General features: G+C 52.8%; 1 protein-coding gene across 2 annotated transcripts; it reads right to left on the bottom strand.

Annotated features, from left to right (window-relative positions):
- Positions 1-374: 374 nt before the first annotated feature.
- Positions 375-12,557, bottom strand: LOC138684213 (electroneutral sodium bicarbonate exchanger 1-like). Of its 2 annotated transcripts, none has more exons than XM_069777917.1 (21): positions 12,141-12,557; positions 11,282-11,428; positions 10,694-10,829; positions 10,318-10,478; positions 9,212-9,397; positions 9,015-9,103; positions 8,725-8,882; positions 8,258-8,345; positions 7,605-7,751; positions 7,341-7,432; positions 6,831-7,005; positions 6,561-6,694; positions 5,771-6,016; positions 5,557-5,662; positions 4,478-4,639; positions 3,647-3,760; positions 3,147-3,308; positions 2,269-2,520; positions 1,394-1,462; positions 676-849; positions 375-576 (listed from the first exon to the last, which is right to left on the bottom strand). In XM_069777917.1, the coding sequence occupies exons 1-21, from the start codon at positions 12,427-12,429 to the stop codon at positions 391-393; spliced, it is 3,273 nt and encodes a 1,090-aa protein (XP_069634018.1). In that variant the 5' UTR covers positions 12,430-12,557; the 3' UTR covers positions 375-390. The 2 variants fall into 2 exon arrangements, with proteins under 2 accessions (XP_069634018.1, XP_069634017.1); XM_069777916.1 differs by having other exon boundaries at positions 8,725-8,936.
- Between the last annotated feature and the right edge of the window lie 2,752 nt (positions 12,558-15,309).

Raw genomic sequence — 15,309 nt, forward strand, 5'->3', positions numbered from 1 at the left:
TGGTCAAAGTGGAGATAAGCTGAATGCCCAGCACAAACTTAGCAGTCTGCCCTCCCCTTCTGCCCCTTGGCAGCTATAGGTATTAGTGCAGCAGGGGAGAAACCGTTCACTCCAAAGATTTCGGGGCAGGGGGATTGTGTGTTCAAAACACGATTATGAGCAAATCTTGCCAGCAGCAGCAGCAGCATCTAATAATAATCATCATAATGATAATGACCTTTGTGAAAAACGACTCGTTTTAAAAATTACACCTGTATTCAAGTGTTCAGCTCACTGCTACTTGAGGAAACAAAGGTTACAACGTGGGACCCAGCCTATTGGGATCTATTTCGACTGAGTGCTGATCTTCCCCCAACGTTTCCAGACAAGCTGAAAGAGAAACAGGCAATCTCACAGCCCGACGGAGATGTCCAGCCCCGAGGACCCAGCAAGCCTTACCTCTTCTTCTTCTCCAGCTTCATTTCTGGCATCGTCCAACTTCTTCTTCCTTTCTGGCATAAGGTCATCCAGAAAGCTGAGCTCTCGCTTTGAGAAGCAGAAATCCATCGCTTTCCGGACAAAGACGAGAGCCAAAACCTTCGCGAGTAAGAGGGAAGATGCGGTGAGCTCAGAGACGATGCCACCTCTCACTCCAACGCTGCAAACACCCCGCTGCCGAGCGGCGGCAGCTCTTACCATCATGGGAAAGATGATGGCGGCACGGGACACCTTGATGGTCCAGAGCAGGACGAGGCAGGTCAGCTGGATCACCGTGAACAAATGCACCTTTCGCAAGGGCACGTGCCGCAGGTAGATGAAATCCGGCTGGTGTTTCGCCGGCATCCAAAACAGCTTCAAGCGATCAAAGAACTGCAAAACAAAAGGGAGAGGTTGCCACCTTGGGACTGCGGCAAGGTTCTGGCCCTCTCGAGACGGGGAGGCAGTTTGCAGCATCTCGCTTGCCGTCAGAAATCCTGGATCCCACCGCGTTCCTCCTGGGAGCAGCACCCATTTTCCCTTTGCTCCATCTATCAACCGGCTTGCCCCCGAGAGCTGCCCACCAAACGGCAACTATTCCATGCCATTCCATTAGTAGCATTTCTCGGCCCACTGAATCCCCCAAGCGAGGATTTCCACCAGTGGTAGAAACTGCCTTCCCTTTGCACTGAATTCCCCCGCTTTCACGTAACCAAACACTGACCTGCCCTAAACCCTGAAACAGAGAGCGCTGAACTTGCCTGGTCCTCCCAGCCCTATATACCTCCTGTGCCTCCACCAATCTTTTGCTTACACAAAAGACTTTCATTGCTTGCTCTGCGAGAAGTTTTTCCCATGCCACTGCTTTTTTTCCCTGCTGCTACGGAGACAAAATACCAGGGAGCCGACACGCTGCACGCTGTAAAAGAGTCCGTACCTGAATTCCTCTGAGCGACGACACACCCATGTAGAGAAAGACGCCATAAAGCACAGGCATTGGTATAAACTGGGGGGGGAGAAAGAAAAAAAAAAAAGAATGCAATCGTTTCTTTTTCTATATTGCATTTTCAGTATTACCACCCTCTTCCACAGGCACTGCCTAAAATTGCTTGAAGCTTTCCAGCTTCCATTCAGGCTTAGAGATGGGTCAGATTTTAACCATTAAAGATTTTGTGCGCACGAGTGAGCTAAGGCTCTGCTTTAGGCTGAACTTTGGAGTTACCTCTCCTCAGAATAATCCTATTTTCCAGAAAGCTTGGAGGAAAATAGGCAATTTCACCCGTGCTGCCCTATGCCGCAGTCCGTGGCGGCAGAAAAACACTTCTGCCTATTCTTGGGGCAACAGGCAAAGGCCACATGCCTCCTTTTAGCCTAGAGACGAGATTACTTTGTGGGAGGAACGTGCAAGGAAGCCCACGGGGATGACCTCAGTGTGTTTAGCTCCTGGGAATGGCTGCTCCGGGGCATTTGGGCAGCAAATTGCAGCCAGTAAAGGGCTGCCTGTTTGAAAGAGAGCAGATGTGCTGGTCTGAATATGCTCAACTGTAACCCATAAACATGGGCGGGCCTGAAAGACACCCGAAAATTCAAGCAGTTGCGTTGCTCGCTCGCCTCGAGCACACCAAACGGGGGCCTGAAGGGCTGCAAAGCCTAACCGAGGCTGGTTCCCACCGTGGGTCGAGCCCCAAGGGTTGGGATCACCTCCTCCTCCTCCGCTCCACAACTAACTCCTCAGGCCTGCAGAGAGGGGACTGGTTTTCTGTAACCTCCAACAAGCTCGCGGTTGTTGGGTGGTTTGCATTTTCCTCTCACCTTTAACACGGAAGTGAAGAAGACGGAGCAGCCCATGAGCACAAAGATCAGCAAGCCAGTGACTCTCTGCTCTCGTATCCCCAGAAACTTGGGTTGTTCTCCTGGAGCTGAGCAGTCAGACTCTACTTTGAGGCTATTCACGTGGGTGATGGACAGGACGGTCGCAGCCACAAACCAGGGCAGCCCCATCACAGAGCACACCCCGAGCATCACGGCCACCACAAAAAGGTCCAGGTGGTACCCGCATCCTTTCTGCAGGCAGGAAAACAAGAAACAGAGCATCCCATAGCACAAGAGCAAGGAGAACGTCGCAAGGCAGACTCAAACCCGGCTCGAGCACAAGTCAACTTCTTCAGAATTTAAAACAAGAAATGGAAACAAGTAAGGGTGTATGCAAGCTTTGCACACGCACCTGGCATGAAAATCGGGCAGGAGTTCAGATGCAAGGGATATGGGGAGCTTGTGCGATACATACTTCTCCAAAAAAAAAAAAAAAGCCACCCCACAACCCAAAACCACCAAACCATTTTTTTCACTCACAAAGAAAATTCTACCACTTGCAAGGAAGGCGTGACTCTGAGTTATCCCTGGCAGCGCATCAAAACAATTCATTCCCCACACCTGCTGCTGCTGCCATTTTAAAACAAAAAGGCGCTTCTATATTGCTCCAAGATTAATTTGCTCCTCCAAAAGGTTGCTCATCTGAACTGCCCTGTCACTTGCTCCCTGCATCATCGTTAATCCAGGAGAGCATCCTGCCACGCAGCCTGGCCTTGTCCCAAACCAATGCCTTCAGAAAGCATCGGGAATAAGAGCTTCTCCCCAGACCTGCAGCCCAGAAGGGGCTGGGGCTGGGGTCATCTCTCGCAGGCCCTTACCTTCAGCTTGTGCTCCTTCCTGTTCACAATAACGGCACTGATCTGCTGGTCCATGAATATCAAGATGGTGCAGAGCAGAGCTGGGATGAGCGCAGCCAACACCGTCCACCAAGGGTTGGGTCCTATGGGGTTGATGAACCACCCGCGGTCGTCTCTGGTAGGCTGCAACAAAGCCCACACGTCAGCATCGTCTCCCAGCCCAGGCACTCCACTGGCTTTCATTTTCCCCTCCCTCCCTGTGTCAGAGCACCTCCCAGCCCTGGCTTCACGTCCCCCTCTCCCGTGGGCTTCAGCAGTGCCGGTGTCCTCTTTGCAAGCACCTCTAGATACTTCTCCTGTAGGTGTCTAGTTTTGGGGCCATCTTCTCGGTTCCAGGAGGAAGCAAGGCACTTGGAGGTGGAAGAGGAGATGCTCACACCCCCAGCATCTCCTCCAGACTCAGCCCTGCCCTGCCCCGGCATCACCTTGTGGCACCCCCACGTGCCAAAACACCCCAGTACCTTGAACGCATGGGGGACCTGGAGCTTCGGCGATGGGATCCCAGCCACAAAGTCAAGGAGCACCATGATGACGATGGTGAGGAAGACAGCAAAGTCGCTCACTGTGGACCGTACCTGGGGCAAGAAACCAGAGGTGAAAGGGGCATGGCAAACAGGGCCGTAACGTGAGATGCCAGAGTTGCAGACATCCACAACGTTAGGCTGGTTAACCAAATCCCACCACCCCTCTGAGCACATGCAGCCTGATCCCTTGCTTAGATACTGTTGCTGTGTTTGTCCCTGTGACATCTGGTGTCAGACAATAAAAAAAGCTTAATTAGGTGGACAAGGGTTGGTTTAAGTCAAAACCTAAAAATAATAATAATAATATTAAAAATAAGAAAACAGATGTCTGCCACTACAGCTACACTCACAGCTACAATGGCAACAAGGCACTGAGGCATCCTTTAGTCCTCAAAAGGAAGCTCCTCATTCGAATCTACTTTCCGCTCGAGCACATAATGCGCAGAAGGTAAGGAAAAAAAAACCAAAACCCCAACCCCCAAAACTTTGGGAAACCTGACTTCCTACTACCTGAGGAGGAAAAATTAAAAAAAAAAAAAAAAAAAAAAATCTTCAATCTGGGGCAGGTCACGAGGCAGGTGGGAAATGCTACAATGATTTTGCACTCATGGAAATGAGTGCGGGACGTCCAAGCTCTTGGAGAGCTTGGCCTGCAAGGCCAACGTTTCCCAGCTTGACCAAGGCGGGGCAAATACTGCTTAGTGCTCCAGGAAAGCCATTTTGGGAAACGAGTGTGGAGATGGATGCTGGCCACCATCTTCTACTTACTCTGGTTGGAAAGTAGCGGCTGGTTTTAAACTTCTTCAAGAAGCCTGACAGGGCAAAGGTGGCGAAGAAGAGGATGCAGCACCAGAGGAACACGTCAGGCGTGTAGGGGCCGTCGCGTCCACAGGCAGGTCCTTGAAACTCCCCACGCAAATACCGACATTCCTGGAGAGACAGAGCGTCAGGACACAAAGGCAGTGCACGTGCGGCAGGGAAACCTCGCATAGCTAGGGGGTTTTGAGGACCTCGGTCCAAGATCCACGACCCTGTAACTGCTCCTGCCAATGGAGATTTATATTTAATGAGCAGCAGCAGCTGAACAAGTGACACATCGAACTACAGAGCGGAGAAATGAGACGTGAGGGGACGCCATACCACACACCCTCGGCACATCCTCTGCCTGCCATTCGAGCAATCGTGGCTAAAGAAGACACCAGAGGGGAAGGAAACACTGGAAACTCTTGGGGATAGAGAGAGAGGCAAGAGGGAAGGAGGGCTAAAGACAACCATGGCAGGAAAGGAGGAGAAGAGACAAATCGTCCCTTCCCAGGGGAGGGCTCGCAGAACCTGGCCAAGAGGGGATGAAGGCCACCGTAAGAGCCTGCCGCCCTAGGCCCGGGCTCTGCTTCCAGCAACAACAGCCTGAGAGGCTGCTCAGACATTTATGCATGGACCTACAGACAGCACTGAATGAGAAAGCAAGGCCTGGAGTTACTAGGAACCCATTAAGGAGGCCAATTACTACCTTTCAAGCATGAACTTAAGTCCTACAACTTCTACAGTAATCAAACCACCCACTACTTAACCTTCCTCCCAGTCAGAAGTACTGTCCTGCAACAGGCTTGAGGGGGACACTTGCTACCCACAATGCTGGGGACCAGGTAGACTGGGACAAGGTGGACTCTCCTCCCCAGGACCAAGCAGGTTCAAAGCACACGCTAGATCTAAGCAAGGACTTTTCCGAGCAGCACTAGCACAGTTTGAAGCCCATCATTCCCTGAAGGGCTCTGACTTTTGCACCATGCAAATGCCCCCGGACCCCATGGCCGCAGCGCGAGGAAGCAGTGGCTCGGGGCACTTACGGTCACCGTGAGGTTTTCCCAGGCTATGCCAGACACGTTGATCTTGTTGCTCGCCCAGAAACGCAGCGTTTCGTTGCTGGGATGGGTCGGTGCCTCACACTTACAGCTGGCAGGAGAGAAGCCAAGACGGGGGGGGTAAGGGAAAGGCGATGGAGGTGCAGCCCGGAGCTCCTGCCAAGGGGCAGCATCTTTCTCAGGGGGAAAAAAAACCCACTAGTAGCTGGTGAGGAAGTCCAGCTTGCTGTGCATGTGCACAGGGTAGGTGTCTCGCAGGTGACTCAGCTTCTCCAGAGCCTCGTAGATGAAGATGATGCAGATGAGGGAGGCAAAGGCTTCTTCCGTGAAGCGGGTGACGTAGCACACCAAACAGCTGGCGTCGGTGGCCACCAGCACTATGCACAAGAAGGCGGTCCACAGCCCAATGCACGCCCGCAGAGACAGATAGGAGAGCGTGTACTCCCTGCGAAAGCAAAATGAAACAAAGGCTGGAAAGGCCAGCAAGAGGCCCTGAGCCATGCCTGCCTTCGGGGAAAGCGGGGAGCAATTTTGGAGCGTGTCAAGGCTGCGGATGGGAAATGCCGTTTCCATGTACTACCACAGAGAGCCTCGGGGCTGTGGTGTAGGGTGTAGACCCACAGGAGGAGAGGCCAATTACTTAGTTACCACTGCTGAACAAGGATCTTGTGTTAACACCTTGGAGGCTGCTCGAGGTCAGGTCCCTCTTGGGCCAGGTGGTGTTCTCCCACATCACCCTGACGCCCTAACACTGAAACCAGCTGGGTGCGCACCCAGTCACCTGCTGCCAGCAAGCTGGGGCTTAATAATAAACCTTATGGCAATATAAGGGTGGTTTATCTCCCATCAAAGCCATCGCAACAAAAGGACTGTCACTAAAATCTAGCAACTACCCCTAAGAAAAAGAAAAGAAAAGAAAAGCATCTTTTCTCCATCACTGCCCCCTTCTGAAGGCTCTCGCAGCACCCAGCTGCGGCAGCCAGCCTTACTTGCAGAATTTGTAGAGGATCTTCTCGAACACGAGCACGGGTCCCGTGCTGCCGAGGATGGTGAGAGGTTGGCCGGCAAAGAGGCAATACACCACGCCGGCCATGGACGCGCCCAGCAGCGACTCCATGGCACTCTGTCCGGGGAAGAGAGGCAGCCGTGAGTAAATAAATCGTTAGGGAGAAACAACAACCAAAGCCCATTCACTGCAGCAAGGACTTTGGCCTGAGTTTGATCCTCCCCCATGGCCCCCAACAGAGAGAGGGGCTCACTATGTGGCCATTGGTCGCCTCCCCCAGCAGTCCCCCAAAGGTGATGACAGGGGACATGCAGGCACAGTAGAGGAAGAGGAAGGACGCCAGGCACTGCAGGCTCAGACCATCCCGGAAGTCGCTCCAGAACCACGGGGCTTTCCGCTTCACGTCCAGGGTCAAACCTCCAAAGAGCCTGCAGGAAGGAAAAAGAAGAGAGTCTGTTCTCTTGGAGGAACACGCTGACTTTGCTTTGCTGCAGAAGGGCAATCACAAGCACAGAGCAACTTCCGTGGCTAAAAAGAAGCACTCTCCTTCATCCCAAATCAAGGAAACCTGCGTGCAATGGTGATGGCTGGGGCTGAGCCCAGCTGCCCAGACCTCCCCCCTGCCCAGCCCAGGGGACCAAGCTGGTCATGTGGAGCCCCTTCACTGAACCAGCTAACCCCAAAGACCTGCTAGAAGGGAAGGTGCATGCTCAGATTTGAGGGGCAAACAGAAAAAAAACACCCAAACTATTAAAGCTCCCACCTTCCCGTCCGCTGCAGTTCAGGGCCACAGTGTTTCTCCAGCGTGCTGTGAGAAGCACCGTCATCAAGAGCTCCTGGCGTCTTCCTTTTTTCCTGTTAAAACGGAAGTAAGATAAAGCTATGGACTTGCAACCACTGGCTCGTTTTGCTTCTGGTCTGGCTCTGTGACTGTGTCAGAGCAGGACCTTGTGAATTTGGGCCCCTGAACAGCATCCCCAGCTGTCCTGCCCGTCCCCCTCGCGCCTCCCGCCGACGCGTCACCCACCTGCGAAGGGACGTTTTTCGGGGGCTCGATTCGGATCGATGGATCCCACTCTCCTGGCGGCAAGACCGTGACCTGATCCAGAAACTCGTCGATGCCAGCCACCAGGTCAGCCCCGTTCTTGGCTTTATAGGCAACGTCACGGAAAACCTGCCAATAGAAGACGACCTGGTGAGAGGACAACCCAGCTCGGATGTCCTAACCAGTGCAATAAACTCTTGCCTAAACGCAAGGCTTTTTCCCCAAAATTTCCTGCTGGAAAGGGCAGGAAATATTCCCCCAAAAGGAAAAAATCTGTGCATCATGGCATTTGTAATCGTCTCCCCCACGAGGCCCCTGTCCCCCATGGCACACCATACCCTTCTGCTTAAAGAGCAAGAGAAGTTTTACTGGCCCTGGCAATGCCACCACTGGGGACAGCGTGCTGGGGACCCCGGCGAGAAGGATGAGGTGCAGGATGCACCCCGGGTGGGATTTCAGCCTCCAGGATGTGGCGTGATGCAAATCTGCGTGTTTGCTTTGGGGTGAGAAAGAGGGCTGGGCTGTTTGGAGAGCTGCGGGCAGCTGGGACAGCAAATCCTCTTCCTCACTACTTCAGAGACAGGGAGAGCTGAAGAAAGGCAAAAATGACCCGGAGCTATCTCATCTTGTCGCACCTCATCCGTCATGATAGTGGCCATGGACCTGCCGATCTCATGGTACTGATGGGCTTTTCCTTCTGGCCCAAGCAAAACAAACAGGAACCTGGGCAGGAAAAACAAAATGAGAGAGAGAAAAAGGTGTCCTTGCTCCGAGAGCACCCAAGGAAAGCCCTGGCAGCTCCCAGCCCAGAGCGTGGCTCAAGACGGGACACGTAGGCTCAGCGACGCCGCGATGAATTTGAAATTCTTCCAAGCCGACGGCAAATTTAATTTGGGGGCCAACTTTCATTACAATTGGCCGATGGGTTTAAAAGCTACAGCAGGGAATGGAGAAACGAAGGCGAGGAGATGTGGGTGGGGGAAACGTGCTTGCTCCCCCTCCCACTCGCCTTGTTCCCTTGGGACACCAAACTGATGCCTGCAACTTGATCTTTGGTTGGGTGTCTTTTTTACGGAAAAAAATTTGCGCTTCTCATTCGCACCTTGTTGGGATGGGAACTTCTGTCATGCCTGAGAGGAGGACAGCTGGGCTCAGGCGGACAAATGCCACGATGGGCTGGTGAAGGAAATCCAGCTCTCCTACCAGCACGTTGGATGCTTCAGCCCCGGTGGGAATTTTCTTCATGAAGTGCAGCTCCGCCTGGGCACGACAAGCGATTTTCAGGCAATTACCCCAACAGCAAAGCCCACAGCGCTCTGCAGCACACTCTGCAGCCAAGTTTGCAAGAGCAAAGCCGGCCCTAAAGGCGTAAGAAAGCTGCGAGTGTCTCACCTTGCTTAAATCCATTGCTCTGCTCTCAGGGTTCACCCCATCTTTAGCTTCCGCAGCGGTGGGAGAAGGACAAGGGGTGATTGTTTGGGCTGGTAGGAAGAAGAAAGACACTCAGAAAGATGGGCAAGGAGCAACTGGGACGCTTCTCCTTTGCCCAGACAAGTCTAATGGGGCCACAGCCCTGCAGAAACCCTCACCTGGCTTGTAGAGGAGGTGCAGGTCTGACTGCCTCTTGCTCACGTCAGCAGACGAGCAGACAGCGGGGAGAAGGTTGGTTGTCTTCTCGTTCTGATGGTGGTGCTTCCTCAAAAGGACTTCTCGAACCTGCGCCCGCATGTGCTCGTCAAACTCCGTGGACTGTTCTTGCTGGGCCAGGATCATATCTGAGGATGGCAAAGGGAAACGAAGCCGTCAGAGCAGAAACCCCAACAAGTCCCGACCCCCAAAGCCCCCAGGGAAGGCTGTGCCACACAGGCTGCACCCTAATGCCGGCTCAGCCTTGCACAGCAAGGCCTTTTAACAATGTTCAGCCTTTGCAGCGAAAACGAGAATTTTCTTTTGCTAAGAAACATCATCCAAGTGCTTATTCATCATTCCGCTAAGATAAATATTGCCCATTCTAAATAACGCAATTTTCTTGCCCGACCTGGCCTTTCTGACTCTACACGTTTACCCAAATTATAAGCAATCTAGAGCACAGACGTTCCCAGAGTTTCCCGTGCTGATCGAGTGCAATTTGCCGAGCCCAGGGAGAAACGTGCTAAGAACGGCTCCGACTTCTCCAGCCCTTGAAAGGGCTGAATGGAGACCTGCCGCCAGCCAAAGATAACTTCTCCAAAGCGGCTTTTGCAATTAACTTCAAGTATCTTCCCCACAGGAATACACTGCTTGGTCATCGCCAGATAACCTCTGCCTTAAAACTCTTCAATGCTGGATGTTAAGGCAAAAGTAAGAAAAAGAATGCGAGGAAACAGCTTGTAAGAAATCGTTCCCTTAAGGAGGTTCAGCTCTTACGCGGACTCCGTATTTCTAAGAGCAGCCTGCTAAGCCCTGACACACGCTCCTTTTTGGCTGCAGAACATTCTCTAGTGGCTTCTCCAGCCCCACAAACTGCTTTCAAAAGGACCCCGTATGGGAAGAAAAAAACGGTGCGACTGTTGCACGCCCAGTCTACATCCAAAAACAGCTCATGAGAAAAACACAGTGGGACTTCTGGAAAAGGACGTGCCATTAGGGCAGGGTCTGATGTGGGAGTGAAGAGCTGAGCTCGGCCGTTCCCGGAGGGATGCAGCGCCCACGGTACCTGCAATCTCTTCGATGCTGTTGGCACAAATGTCCAGCAGCACCGACCCGTTGCTGATGCAGCTCCTCAGCTCGGAGAGGCTGTGCAAGGACAGCGTGCCAACGTAGGGCTTGCTCCAGCGCTCGCCGCCATCTTCCACGTCCTCCTCAAACTTCAGCCACCTGTGGACATCGGGTGCGATCAGCCCCATTGCAAGAAAACAGCCCCAGCTCTGCAACCCCTTTGACAGAGCCACGGGGTGGCAAGAGGAGAAGGCTCCTCGTGCCGCCACCTGCAGCTGCAAAAGCTTCGCGTCCTGGAGGGGAGAAAGCAGAGCCCACGGGCGCTGCCGGTGCGGGGACTCCTCTCCCACCGCAGCCAAGCAGCAGGGATTTACCTTGCCGTTTCCTTCCACTCGGCATCTCGGCCCTCTTTTACACAGATCTCATCCAGCTCGGAGAACAAGTGGTGAGGGACATGCTGCTCGTCCTCCTTGGTCCTGAGAATGAACTGCACCCGCTGGGACGGGGAGCCTGGGGGCAGAAGGCAAAGACCCATCCCGTTACCGCGCCTCAACACAGCTCATCACGCTCACGTGCAAAGTGGCCATCAGCACCAGTGCAGCCATAAACACTGGGCTGGCCCCTCTCCTCTGCGTCTGTCTGGGCTTGCACAGAGCCATGGAGAAGGAGAAGCATCTAGTCCACCTCTGCATAAGGATGGGCTGCTTTCCTTCCCCACATTGCCATTTTTAAAGCCAGGATCCCTCTAAGGAAGACGAGCCTACACCCATTAGGCATTTAACTGCATTAAAAAAAAAACCCCAACCAACCAACAAAAAAAAGAAAACTTGGGAAAAAGAGGGTGTTGCTCAATAAGGCCACTTTCCCTCGGAAGAACAGCAACTCACTCAAACTAGCCACGGGGACCTGCTCGCAGAAGGCCCCAGCGCCCACGTTGCCCCCAGGAGTTTAGCGAATGCCGCGGTGGGACTTACAGTGGTAGCCCTGCTCCGTCGGGGCAGAGTCCTTCTCCCGTTCCCCTTCCCGATGCTTCTGGCTGTGGCGTCGGTGATGCCGGTGGCTCTGCCTAACCAGTGGCATCCACGCGCCCACGTACAGGGTCCGGTGGCCTGCGAAAAGCGAAAAAGCGGCGTGTTTTGCAGCACTCTCGGCATTGCAGCAATGGCTGAGGTGGCCGGTGCCTTGCTAAGCCACGGTTAAATCCCAGGAGCAACACCACCTTCCCTTAATCTTATTTTCACCGGACCTCCTTTTTTGCAAGCCTATTTTACTCGAGCTTTGCAACAACACAGCAACAACAAGCGTTGGCTCCGCCTCATCTAAAAGTGCCCTGAAAGTATCGGACCTCTTCTCAAATTCCAGCTTCGGCTGGACAACACTCAGACTTGCTCATTAAGCAGCAACACAAGCTAATTATTGTCAAAATCTCTGTATGGCACGAGGCGACAAGAGACGGTCAAATCAGTCCCATCGTAATGAACTCCAGAACAAAAAAAGAAAATCACAGCCCCGCGTCTGCAGCCCTGAAATGATTCTCCTGACCTCTCCAAGCCAGGAGCAGCCTCTGCGAGAAAAAAAGCCGTCAATTATCGAGCCCCGTGGCTACAACTCACACCGTGGCCTCCCGGGGGCCTTTTTCCCTCCGTTTAAAAAGCCGTAATAGTAAAAAACCTGACAATAACTGTGCTGCTTTATTGAGAAGCGCGGCACGTTTTGCTGCACGTGATGCGACACCCAACAAGGCACACTGGAGAGACTTTGTGCAATGGGAAAACGCGCTGGGCTGGTGGCTCCTCTACCAGGATCTCAGCAGAGACTCACCTTCCAACTCCTCCTTCTCATAGCAAATACTGACAGCGTTGCTCCTTCTTCCCCGGTCGATCACTGCCTCCTCGTCATGTCTCTGTTTAGCAACGACAAGAAGGGAAAAGTTGGGGCTGGGGGTGGAGAGCTCCCTTACGTCCTCCCAGCCATCATCCAGCCCTGCGTCCACGCGAGTCCACGAGCCATCACGCCTCTGCGTGCCTCCTCCTCCTTCAGGCACAGCCCTAAAACCACGGACTTGTAGGAGGTTTTTCTTCCCATACGCAAATAAAACAGCCCATAACATCACCTGTACTGCATACCATGAGAGTCTGGACGTATTTCATACAGCAGGAGAGGGATGACTGTTTCAGACCAAAAAAACCCACCTCCTGCTTTGTTCTTCAGGTTCCTGTCTAAAAAAGCGATTTCCAAACTGGAAAAAATAACCCCAACCCACAAAACTGCACTTTTGAGCCCCGGCCGTGCTACCTGTAACTCTTCCAGAAGTGTCATTTTGTGACCCCCAGTTGGGTTCATCCTCACGTCAGTCACTGGGTTTTGGGGACAACTGAACCTCCAGGTCAGTCAGGGGGCCCGATTCCCCAGGGACTGATGGAGTAGCCCTCACGGGAGGAGCTAAGTGGCACCCAGTGTGCACCAACTCCAGAGACACAATAGGGACCATTATGAAATCACAAGCTATGATGCGGATCCAGGCAGCTACTTAAAGCCACGCACCCCTAGACCCTTCCCGCTTGGAAAACTTAGTGCCTGGGGAGAAGCCAGCTCTGCTTTCAGCAAAAACTCTCCAGAACAGAGAAACTTCCTGCATGAGAGGTGTCAGGCTCAAAAGTGCGCAGAAGGAAAACCCTCCACAGGCTCGTTCGCCCTCCTGAGAAGCAAAGCCCATTAGCAGCAGCATGGTTTCTCTCTTTTTCTTTCTAACAGTAGAGCTGAAGCTCTAGCATCCTGAGGATAACGGGAGGTACAAATACGGTAGGGAAAAAGAACATCTTACTGGATCGATGGGTAGATTCAGAAAAAAACCCTGCTACACAGTAGTTTATCCCGACTGCTAGCTAGAACCGAGAAGACTGTTTTTTCCACCTGCGTCGACAGTTCCGGTGAAACATACTACTCGTCTAGGACGGCTGCATCTGAGGAACGAGAATTAGTTATCTGCAATACAAGGAATAACAATGAGTCATTTTGTGTCATGATATTCATCAGACTGCACAGAGAAACAAGAGACAAATGCATTTGAATAACCATGTCTTGTGTTACGTTTTAACCACTTAACATTCCATGAGAAATACCCCAAGAGCTCAAGAAGAAAGAGCAGAAAGACAGGAGACAGGTGAAAGCCGAGAGCGCCAGCTAGACGGAATGAAAGACCCTCTTCCTTCTCTGAAGCTTCAGCAAGGCTTCCTTCACCTGCTTGTTCCTCCGACTGTAAATGACGGGGTTCAAACTGGGGCTGACGAGACTGCAGAAAAGGGAAAGAACTTTCTCCCTCCCAGAGGAGTTACCGCTCCCGGGCCCCGCGTACATGAAGATGGCGTTTCCATAAAAGACACCCGCCGCGGTCGGGTGGGAGCCACACGTGGACAAGGTTTCGTGCCATCCTGGCGCAGAGCGGATGCGCAGATCGGTGGCCGGGGTGTCCAGGGAGGAAATCAGGATTAAGGCTAAAGGCAAGAGGAAGAAGCACACACAGACAGCAAAGATCAGGACTTTATTGGCAGGAGCGGCAGTGCAGGCCAGCTTTAAGACAGCAACAATTTCACAGGAGAAGTGGACAACCTCGCAGGGGCCACAGAAAGGCAGGTGTAAAGCCAGAGAGGCTTGCAGCGTGCCCAATACGAACGCCAAAGCCCACAAAACCGTGGCAAGGGTGAGGCGCAGCCTCCAGATCACGATGAGGGCATAGCGCAGGGGACGGCAGATTGCCACGTAGCGAACATGAGACATCACGGCCAGCAGCACGCACGCTGTAAGTGCAAAGATTAAATAAAGATGGATCTGTGCCCCACACCCAGCACAGGAGAGGGCTCTGCCTTGTCCAAGGAGGCTCCTTAGCATACGGGGGACATTCCTGGAGGCGTAGCAGATGTCCGCGATGGAGAGGTGGCAGAGGAAGAAGTACACGGGGCTGTGGAGGCAGCAGTCCAGGCAGATAAGCAGAAAGACAAGTGCGTTTCCCATCAGAGTGGCAGAGCAGAGGGCAGAGAAAAGGCCAAAGAGGCAGTGCTGCAGGGCTGGGGTGCTGCAGAACCCCAGGAGGACGAATTCTGTGACAGTCGCTTCATTCTGCACGCTGTGCTGGAGGTGAGGCAGCACAAACTGCGACCACGGAGGTCTGGAAGCAAAGGAGCAAGGAAAAGGAAAGAAAAAGGAGAGTTTTCCTAAGAATGTTGTGTCCTTTACTCTTTACGCTGCAGCTCCCTTCTCCCCGTTCTTCCCTCTGACTCCAGTGAAAGGTGCGTACTACCCTCCCCACGCTGAGCGACGTACATCTGAATTGCAAGCTCCAATCTCTCTGCAAACTTTGAGCAGCTTGACCAATCTCACACAACTTTGCTGCCTAGCTTGCCCTTGAAGTCTTTCTTTTCCTGGGTTGGTTTGGGTTTTTTTTTGCAGGGGGTGGGGAGGGGCAGGGGGTGGTTTTGCTGTTGGAGAAGATAAGATGATGAAGATTGCAGGTGTCGATTAAGGTGAAGTCAGAACAACTTCAAAGCAGCTATTTTAAATTAAGTCCATATTAAAAGGAATGCACAGTTCACAGAAGAATTCCAGTTTTGCCATTAAACCAACCAGCATTTCCAATCCACTGCCGTGTCCTCTTTACCTTCGTGCAATGCATTCCTATTGAATCCTGCAGTTGCTTGATCCGACTCCCCTATCCCAGCAGGGAGGCTACTGCAGGCCCGGGAAGGTCAGGCAGAACGTCACCTTGGTTCCTGCTGTGCAGCTGCTCGCCGTTACCAGTTTCGCAGGGTGCTGGTCAAGGTCCCTGGGCATCCCCTGGCACTTGTCTCCACGCGGCTCTCTGGTCTCCAAGATCTTCCACCACTTCCAGGATACTTCCTCCAGCCAGGATCTTCACCTTTTCCTTCCTGGGTCCCTTTCTTCTCTTCAAGATCCCTTCTTCTTTCTGGGAACCCTTCTTTTTGCCACCACCTCT

This window comes from Haliaeetus albicilla, unplaced genomic scaffold, assembly GCF_947461875.1.
Source record: "Haliaeetus albicilla unplaced genomic scaffold, bHalAlb1.1 scaffold_135, whole genome shotgun sequence".
NCBI classification, from domain to species: Eukaryota; Metazoa; Chordata; class Aves; order Accipitriformes; family Accipitridae; genus Haliaeetus; species Haliaeetus albicilla.

Bases quoted from the DNA above. Each gene is read 5' to 3' on its own strand.
- LOC138684213 (XM_069777916.1), bottom strand. From the start codon at position 12,429: ATGTTATGGGCTGTTTTATTTGCGTATGGGAAGAAAAACCTCCTACAA. The intron at 4,640-5,556 runs GTAAGTGCCCCG...CTGTCTCTCCAG, and splicing joins GGGAAAACCTCACGGTGACC to GAATGTCGGTATTTGCGTGG. The intron at 3,761-4,477 runs GTAAGTAGAAGA...TTCTTGCCCCAG, and splicing joins GCCGCTACTTTCCAACCAGA to GTACGGTCCACAGTGAGCGA.